We start from the raw sequence: 9,546 nt of genomic DNA, 5'->3' as shown, positions 1-9,546 counted from the left end.
CCTGCCTATGGGATGTTGTCTGGATGGACTACACATGGGAGATTAGCTTGTCCATATTGTAATGGAACGACAGATGCGTTTCAACTGAAGAATGGTAGGAAGACAAGTTGGTTTGATTGTCACCGTCGATTTCTTCCCATTGGTCATCCTTACCGAAGAAACAAGAATTTGTTTAGGCACAAAAGGATTGGTGAGAGACACTCCTCCTCCATATCTAACTGGAGAACAAATTGAAGCGCAAATCGACTACTACGAAGCTAAATAAACAGTTCGTTGTGGTGGTAATTGGCATGTCCCTCGTAATATGCATGATTCTTACGGTGTTCATCACAACTGGCACAAGAAGAATATATTTTGGGAGTTGCCATATTGGAAGGATCTTCTTCTGCGCCACAACCTCGATGTGATGCATATAGAGAAGAATTTCTTTGAGAACATCATGAAGAAATTCTGTAAAATAAAAAACGAAGTAAATTCGTAGCTAATTTACGACCTATTTACGTGGAAACTTTACGAGGAAATGACGAGAAAAAATAAACGAGTATTTTACGAGAAAATACTTTCGTGGTAGTTACGTGTACTTTACGAGGAAACACTTTCGAGGTATTTACATGTAGTTTAAGAGGAACACGTTTCGAGGTATTTACGAGGAAATATAGCGACCTCCTTATGTGGAATGTTTACGTGGTCTTTACGATGAAATGATGTACTTCGTCTTTACGACGAAATATTTTCCTCGCTAAGTTACGACGAATTGGCGAGGAAATATGTGTTACGACGAACGAGTAACGACAAAACGTGTTTCCTCGCTAATTCCTCGTAAAGCCTCTGTTACGAGGAACTCACGAGGAAAACCGCCCTCGTTAAACTTATGTTTTCTTGTAGTGTATGTGTTTGAAGTCACACATCAAGACATCTGAAGCTCTTTTCCACACTTCATCCTATGCTTTTTGCATGGATCTGCAAGTTTGCATTGTCCAACACGCCGACACGCGCCTCCATGTGTGATGGAGATCCAGTATTGCAACATCGCCGGTAAATCCATTACTTACATGCCCGACTTTGATGAACAAACTTCTAATCTCTGATACCTCTCCCCTTTGTCGTAGCTACTTGTGCAGAGAGGTCTTGATACAACGGATTGAAGTGCACAGTAAGTATAAGTCGAGTTGAAGAAGGATCCTTCGTCGGACCGCTGCAATAGTGCCAATTCTTCTGAATCCACTCTCGGCTGACTTAGAACAACATTCAAACTCAATCTTCCTCCGACAAAGATGCTCTACAATGGCTAAGTTATGAAGTAGAGACTGATTCTCTTGAGAAGAAGATTAAGTGACAGTGAAAAAGACAGCTGAACAATAGCCTATGAGTACTGAAATTAGAACAGAGTGATAGGCTGATGACTGACTTAAAATCCGATCAAATTGAAGACAAGATCGAATATTTATTTATATCAACACCAATCGAAGAATAGATGAAACACATAAATAACAACTTCAGTTTGGGATTGACAACAATACAAAATCTACTAAGGAATCAACTTATTCGCAACAAATACTTATTTCGATCTAAATGATCGATGATATGATACAACAAACCAAAAACCAAAAGGAGGGGCGACTGGTGGGGAGATGCTCATCGGCCACCAGAACCGGTTTCAACTTTTAAGGAAACTAGAGAGAAGTTTGAGCGTTGAGAGAGAAAAACTCTTCTCATTTACATAGTTGATCATTAGGTTTTAAAAATCATCAATTTTAATAATTTTATGTTTCTTATTTAGAGGTTAGATAACGTATGTAAGTGGAAGCTCACTTGGCCCAGTGATTTGACTAAAATTCATTAATATTTTCTACACTAGGAGGTCTAAAGTTCAAATCCTAGAAAATGCAAATTATGCAGATTATGGAGAAAAAAATTACGAGAGATCTTCAGCATGGTGCAAGACATTCACATAACATCGAACAGTGGTAGAATTATCGGTTAAAAAAAATAACCTATGTATAATTGGTTCCTGTCTTGGTTTTAAAAAAAACTATGTATAATAATTTAGAGAGTGTTACATAAAAAGACACATTTTGTCTTGTCTTTACGCATATAGACACTTTTTGATTTTGGAGCACTTTCGTTGTACGAATGCGCATGTTTGAGACGAAATTGTCCTTGGTTGGCAGCAAAGAGAATGTGTTTTGGTTTTAATAAATCAACCAAATGTAACTAAAATGAACAGTTTTTTAAGTTATTTTATTATTTCAGACTTTATTGTTAGCCGTAAGGTGTCTCTTATAGATCTGATCTAAGGGTGGTTGTTAACTTTTAATTTTTCTTTGACCAAGTTAGTTTGTACTAATTTCACCATTCTGTGTATTCTGTTAATTTTTCATTTTTAGGATACATATAGTAAATTTGATTGATACAATAAATTATATTTTTTTATTTTTTTATATTTTAACATCCATTTTGATATATATTTTTATATTTTAACAATGATACAAAAAAATGTATGGACATGATAAGCGTGGATGATCTAGTAGTGGATAAGAAAATTGTGGACAAGAAATGCATGGAAGGAAATGTGATAAAATAGTTGTGGACATGGACATAAAATCTGTAGACACTATGCATGGATGTAAAATTATGGACAAATTTTTTTATATTTAGACTATGGAAGACACGTAAGTTTGATTTGTGATTTGCATATATCTTTTTGGTAGACATAATCTCATGGACAAGTTCTTATGGTCAATTTCTTGTGGACATATTCTCATGGATGGATTCTGGTGGATAAGTTCTATGATGGACATCAAGGTTTTGGACAGAGAGTTATGGACAAAAGAACTATGATGGACATCAAAGTTTTGGACAGAGAGTTTGTGGACATATTAATTGTATATACATAATCTCTCACACACATTTAGTCGAACATTTTTATGTGTTTTTATTTTTCCATATTCTTGCAGGAAACGATTGAACGGAGCTATGGCTGTGAGGAAGCGAGTACGGTTGAGCAGGTTGAAAACGACGACATCAAGATTGCAGGCCATGGGCGCGATGGTGAACGGAGGTCGTGGACTGAAACCAAAAGAAGGCCAATGGAAGAACTTCGTCGTGGCTGAGGATTTGCGGTGGAAAGCTGTCAATGACTTGACGGAGACGATGGCTTGAAGTCGTGATGGATTAGCTCGAAGAGATGATTGGTTCGAAGCTTCTCAACAGTTGCTCTGCCGGTGTTTGTGTTGCAGAGGAGTACACCCGCCGCGAGGAGATCATGGAGTGATGTTGACGACTTCCGCAATTTGAGGACAAATAGGTGATGAAGGAACTCGGCCGGTGACGATGGAGTTTTATATCCGGGAAGAAGATAGTTTTGGGTTTTAGCTTCCCGACCTATTGCTCCGACTTCTCAAGAGCTCATGGACAAGTTCGTATATCAAAGACAGATTCTCGTTAAACAGATTAGGGACCAATTTCTAGATTGAGAAGATGTGGAATGGGGAAAAAGGGTTAGAATTTCGTTTGAGAGACTTATCTGGATTTAGGGATTTGGTTTAAAAATGAAGAGATAAATCACAATTATTTATTTTTTAAAAAGAAAGATATTTTCTCATCTTTTATTTGTTTTAAAAAAAGAAATTCGTTTTGTCTAGTTAGAAAGCTAAGGAAAGAGAGAGACTCATTAGTTAGAAGTTAGGTTGATAAATTTGCTAAAAGAAAGTATTGCGTAGGTTCAATGTGTCTTTTAGAGTAATTAACGACTTAGAAAGTGTCTTATAGAGTAAATTTTCCAATTTAAAACAATTTAAGAGTTATGATAAATATATTTCATCGTTTTGGCGATATTGCCAACTCGATCCGGTAACCTCTCTTGAATTATTGTGTTTCAGCCTTTCAGGTGAAGCTAGTAAAAGGCAAGACAAAACATGGTACAAAAGTGGTAATAATGTTAACAATAGTTCAGGGGTTGGGATGACAAATATCTATTTTTATAAGACCAAATTGAAAGTTAGAGAAACTTGTCGGCCACATTATGTTTGGTACTAAATTCCTCTAAAACCCTAAAAACAGAGAGCATCCGTCTTCCCAAAAAAAAAGATGCGGCCGTTAGACGAGAACGAGACGACAGTGGTCTTCGAGAAGATCTTCAAATTCGTCGGAAACAACCTCAAGAACATCGTCGAGAACCCATCCCACGAAGGACCCGGACCCAAACCCGAAGCCGGGCGCTACTGCTTCCGCCTCCAGAAGAGCAGAGTCTACTACGTAAGCGAGTCTCTCGTGAAGCGAGCCACCAACATCTCCCGCAAAAACCTAGTCTCCCTCGGAACCTGCATCGGGAAGTACACCCACGCGGGGAGCTTCCACCTTACGATCATGTCGCTCAACCTCTTGGCCGCGAACGCGAAGCACAAGGTATGGCTGAAACCCACTTCGGAGATGTCGTTTCTTTACGGGAACCATGTCTTGAAAGGAGGGCTAGGGAGGATTACCGATAGTATTGTGCCTGGAGATGGGGTTGTCGTGTTCTCCATGTCTGATGTTCCGTTGGGGTTTGGGATTGCGGCCAAGAGTACGCAGGATTGTCGGAAGTTGGATCCGAATGGGATCGTTGTGCTTCATCAGGCTGATATTGGTGAGTATCTGAGGGATGAAGATGAGCTTTGAATTGGTTGAAAGGTTTTGTTTAGCTTTCGTTGTGTTTCTTGTTTTATGTTTTTTTGAGGTTTAAGATATTATCTACTTGTGGCTACGAATTGTGCTGTTGGATCTATGAAAGTCTTGATTTTTCTGAATCTGTGTTGTGGCTGAAGTGTCTTGAGAGAGTATGTTAAAGCTTAAAATTTACTACTATTTAAGCTCATGACTAGGATTTGTTTGGAAAACCAGCTCTACTTTTGTTGATACTTTGTTCAAAAAAATCAAATTGTTCACATGTAGGGAATTAGCACTTGGCTAGCCACATAGAAAACTATATGTTAGGTTGTAATACTTCCCAGTAATGTGGTACACAGATGGTTTTACTTTGTATACCATTTTCGAATCATATACTGAAATTTTTTGAGACAAATTGCTCAACTTCCAAAAAAATTTGGGGTATTCTTGTGAAAAATATATTGTGCTCATTGGATAACCTCAGTTTACGTTAAACTCAATTCAGCCCAAAGAAACGTCTTGGTTTTGTTCAAACCAGAAGGTTGCTTTCGGAAGATATTCTAAAAGTTTTTCTTCATTGTCGTCTGTAGACTTAATACAGGTGTAAAATGTAGTCGAAACCAGTGTCTTGATCTTTATTTCTGCAAAGTGTAAAGTCACGCGTCGCTCAGGGTGCAACATTGTTTGGGTCAAGAGAAACTAAGTTGTGTATATCTATGACTATTCGGTCTAATAAGTCAACAAGCCCGTCTAGCTCAGTTGGTAGAGCGCAAGGCTCTTAACCTTGTGGTCGTGGGTTCGAGCCCCACGGTGGGCGTTTGATAATTTTTTTCTCCTTTCAATTTTTAGAAGTTTAATGTAGCATTGTTTGGGCAGAAAGAAAGTAAAGCAAAAATTTCATTGCAACTGAATTGCTACGCAACATAAAGATGCAAATGGTCCTTTCAATTTTTAAAGATTAAAGAAACAGAAGTTGTTTGGGAAGGATGGAAGTAAAGAATACATTTCATTGCTACGCAACATGTAAGATGGAAATGGTCCTTGGCAAAAAAAAAAAAAAAATTAATCATACAACATCCAAAGTAAAAAACCTTACAACATAATTACCATTTTGTCACTCTCCCTCGGTCTCCCTACCCCTCTACCGGAGACTCCTGTCTCAGACACACCATTCCTCACCAGAGGCTCTAACATCACATTCTGAAGATGTCTTCAATCTGTGCAATTAAACCCGTGACAAACCGAAAGCCAGATAATGAGAACAAGTAGTAGCAAGATCCCGAGAACCACAAGTTTTATCTTCATGTTCTGGTACCACAGTTTCCTCCTCACTTGTGTCCCTTGTTTCTTGTACTCTTGCGCCTAAAATACATGTTAAAAATAAACATTAGATTAAAGTGGCTGATAGTTTCAGAGAAACTTAACTATAAAAGGTCAAGTTTGCCTATTACCTGAGAGCGTAGATTCTCGGTCTTGTCAGTAAGAACCGTCAGATTTTCTCCTCTGTCGATTGCCTGAGAACAGACCAAGTATAAATGTTTTTTGTGCATAATGATTTGTCTTTGTTTTAAGGGACATCATGCTATTTATAGTAGGCCCATCATTTTAAAAGGTAAAACAAAGAAGAATGATTGGTTGTCTAAAGTATGCGGAAAGACATAAGAGTGAATGCAACAGCGCCAATTATCATGAGCCTCTTTACCTTGTCAATATTCTCCAACATTATACTTTTGACTTCTGAAACTTGAGCCTTGACTTTAATTAGCTTTTCAATCTCCTCTGCATGGTCAACAATATACTTCATGTGTTCTTTCATCACCGGCCTGCAATTGTGAGTGGTTAAGATCGAAATCTCTCACATCTATTCATTACAGTCCCCAAGAAGTCTAAAGGTTGTGTGGTAAGTACCCGAACTCCTTGTTGAGACTTTTGGGGATAGCTGTACTTGCTTTTCCGCCCCCATACCTTTTCTTGAAATCAGCTTTCACCCGCTCCAGAAATGCAATCGAGATTTGCTTGCTAAGAGCATCTTTCGCCACAACACAATATGCTGAAAACGTAAAACAATGAAATATATATATGATTTTCTAGGAGGGATGTATAAATAAAATGACCACAGTCAAGAATATTCAGAAGGACGCATCATATCGGACGAACTATGCCTCCTCATAAAATGAAAATGAAGAAGCACTAATCAGTTTCAATGTCCTGTAAAGACGACAGGACCACATAAAAGCAAATGATCTACCACTGTTTAAATGGATCCAAGTAACCAAGTACACGCTACACTGAATAACAATGCTATATACCCAATGTGTAAGAACTTTTAAATTAGTATATTATTGCGCCTAATAGGTAGACTACGGAACCACTAGTCAATTCAAAATCCTGCCTCGAGCATGCTAAAGATGGAGTAGAGTGGAGCTTAAATAAACATCAGATTATAATTGATCTAACTAGTTCATATAACAAAAAGAGTAGCAGCATAAACATCTCTACTCGGAGTTAATTGTAAAACCGTATGAGTAGCTTCCTGTTGAGACTCTCATTAACTAGTTTCTAATAAAAAAGACTAGCACGCACAAACATCTTCAATGATCTTCCGCTGAGTCAAATCCTACCACTCATGCATGCTAAAGATGGAAACTTTATAAAACAGTGAACTAAAACACCATTAATCTAAAGTTAGTTTCAAAACACATGTTCATCTCCAAAACCATAACTGTTTCTTACAGGAACAAACAAGTGGAGAAACTGAAGTTGTTCTGTTATCAATTCAATCTTGAAAGACAAAACAAAGAGGCGAGATTCAGATGATGCAAAATGATTTTGAGCTAATCCTGAGCTAGATTAGATCCATCAAAAGCTAAAGAGAGAGAGAAGGAATGGAACCGAAGCCGTCTTCGACGAGGAAGTTGAAGGTGTGGTGATCGCAGTTGTAAGTGAACTTGCTGTTGCTGGAGGAAGGAAGCTTCTGGAGACACTGAGCTGCTATCGACGGGAAGTTGCCCGTGAACTCGGTGTACTCGGCCAGGACCATAGTGCCTCTCGCGACGAAGCTGTAGATGAACGATCCCTGACCCATTGAGTCGCCCACCGAGTCGGCTCAGAGAGAAGAGAGAGAGTTTTGGGATCTTTATTTTTTTACCTTTGCTGCAAAGGAACATGTATGTATTTTCCCGTGTCCTCCACAAACTACTTTACTCCATTTCTCTAGTTCGCTTTTTGCTTTACTACCTTCGAGTCATTAAACATGTCAAAACGTCTAGAGTTCGATTCTCCCTCACCCCTATTTTATAATTTGTCAATTTGAAGGAAAATGTCAAAAATCCCACAAAAATCAATGTTTTCATATAAAAGTGCACATTCTCTTTAGCTAAATCTTTTATATTTATTTAGAACTATTTTTAAAATAAAGATTTTAGAATAATTATTTAAGTCTGAATCAGATACAAATTACCACACAGCATAGTTTGTTTAGCTGTTCCTTTTTTCTCTCTCTTCTTAAAAATCAAATAAAATTTGATCAACTTTTTTTATAAGGAATTCCCTTTGTGTTTCATGTTTAAATATAAACGCTTGCATTATTAGGATTAGAACGCTAAGGGCGTATTTGATTATTAGTATATAAAGGTGAAACTTGAGCCTCGCATATCATGCAACAACGGTTCCATACCCTTATGCCAAATTTGCAAATTTTATAGAATAAATAATGAATACTAATGTTTGATTGATTAAGAATACAATTTTACATCTAATTTTTTAAAAAAATATTATAAGTCAACCCTTATACAGAGTCTTTATCTAAAATCACATCGTCTCTCTTGCTTTTCCCGAGTCGAGCACATTTTGTGAACAATCAACAATAAAATTTAAGTCTGATGGAAGAACAAGAAGGTCCTTTGGTAGATTCTTTTTGGTTATTTTTGTTAATAATATATTTGATTTTCTCATATATGAAAATACAAAGATTTACAAATACTTTCATAACTGCACTTTTTCTGTACAAATGAAAAATTACATGAAACATTATTTGATTTGATTTGAAATGAAACATTACATGAAGAAAACAGAAACAGAAGAAAAAAAAAAAAAAGACAAAGAAGAAGATACAAGAGTAGTCTGTAAAAGGGGAACGCTACAACGCTACGAAATGAATGTCAAAGGCATAGTCGTTCGACAATATCAACCTCTGTATACCAGAATCTAGAGAATCTTGTAGAAGCCGGATAACCAGACTGAATAAACGAAATAATAAAAGCAATATGTTAAAGAAATAAACGATCCTAAAGAGCGAATACAAGAACGATAAGAAATTGTATTCGCAAATGAACATGTAGTCGAGATATACTCTATTTCCTTAACTCTAAATATTCGCTCCGTTAGTGAGACGGTACTGTACGAATATCGAGTCCCAGGATACAATCATGGCAGACGATCACGCTTCACCCGTGAATCGCCCTATTGAACTATAAATCTACGAAACACTCTCGAACTATAGACTTACGCTAAGGGATTTTCGCTGCTGGTTTTGATACGGAAAAGTTCAGAAATGAAGAAAGAGGAGAGACTATATTTAAAGAGACGAACGAGAACCACTTCCCGCGGCAGTTGCTGCACGTGTGCGGAGATCTCGCGGAGATCACGGGAAGTTAAGTTTCGAAAACTTATTCCCTAAGACTCTTATCTCGTTTAAAATGCATGACGTTTTTATTTTTTCAACAAACTACTTGTCGTTTTAAATAAAAATGCATGTCGTTTTTTCCCGAATTAAATGGCAAAACGCTGAGCTTAACTTGGTCCAAAAAGAATATTCTTATCGGGCCTCCCAGCCCAAGCCCAAGCCCAAGCCCAAGCCCAAGCCCAAGCCCAAGCCCAAGCCCACGCCCACGCCGAGCC

At 37.6% G+C, this 9,546-nt stretch overlaps 2 protein-coding genes and 1 non-coding gene across 3 annotated transcripts; 2 read left to right on the top strand and 1 right to left on the bottom strand.

Moving 5' to 3' along the window:
- Positions 1-4,006: 4,006 nt before the first annotated feature.
- LOC106341841 (60S ribosome subunit biogenesis protein NIP7 homolog) lies at positions 4,007-4,856 on the top strand. Its single transcript, XM_013780572.1, has one exon. The coding sequence runs from the start codon at positions 4,090-4,092 to the stop codon at positions 4,657-4,659; it is 570 nt and encodes a 189-aa protein (XP_013636026.1). The 5' UTR covers positions 4,007-4,089; the 3' UTR covers positions 4,660-4,856.
- Positions 4,857-5,391: 535 nt separating this feature from the next.
- TRNAK-CUU lies at positions 5,392-5,464 on the top strand. The gene has a single exon. It is a non-coding gene; the product is annotated as a tRNA-Lys (tRNA).
- Positions 5,465-5,605: 141 nt separating this feature from the next.
- Positions 5,606-7,828, bottom strand: LOC106324455 (vesicle-associated membrane protein 724). The gene is made up of 5 exons (XM_013762420.1): positions 7,540-7,828; positions 6,556-6,697; positions 6,350-6,470; positions 6,099-6,161; positions 5,606-6,009 (listed from the first exon to the last, which is right to left on the bottom strand). Exons 1-5 carry the CDS (start codon positions 7,730-7,732, stop codon positions 5,860-5,862), a joined length of 669 nt encoding a protein of 222 aa, XP_013617874.1. The 5' UTR covers positions 7,733-7,828; the 3' UTR covers positions 5,606-5,859.
- Positions 7,829-9,546: the final 1,718 nt, after the last annotated feature.

The sequence above is a fragment of the Brassica oleracea genome, chromosome C1, assembly GCF_000695525.1.
Source record: "Brassica oleracea var. oleracea cultivar TO1000 chromosome C1, BOL, whole genome shotgun sequence".
Lineage (NCBI taxonomy): Eukaryota > Viridiplantae > Streptophyta > Magnoliopsida > Brassicales > Brassicaceae > Brassica > Brassica oleracea.
Note: the sequence above shows the minus strand (reverse complement) of the source record. Positions and strands in the feature narration are given on the sequence as shown.

Coding starts and splice junctions, on each gene's coding strand:
- LOC106341841 (XM_013780572.1), top strand. CDS start 4,090: ATGCGGCCGTTAGACGAGAACGAGACGACAGTGGTCTTCGAGAAGATC.
- LOC106324455 (XM_013762420.1), bottom strand. CDS start 7,732: ATGGGTCAGGGATCGTTCATCTACAGCTTCGTCGCGAGAGGCACTATG. Junction 6,162..6,349: donor TGTTGGAGAATATTGACAAG/GTAAAGAGGCTC, acceptor GTCTGTTCTCAG/GCAATCGACAGAGGAGAAAA. Junction 6,010..6,098: donor CCGAGAATCTACGCTCTCAG/GTAATAGGCAAA, acceptor CATGTATTTTAG/GCGCAAGAGTACAAGAAACA.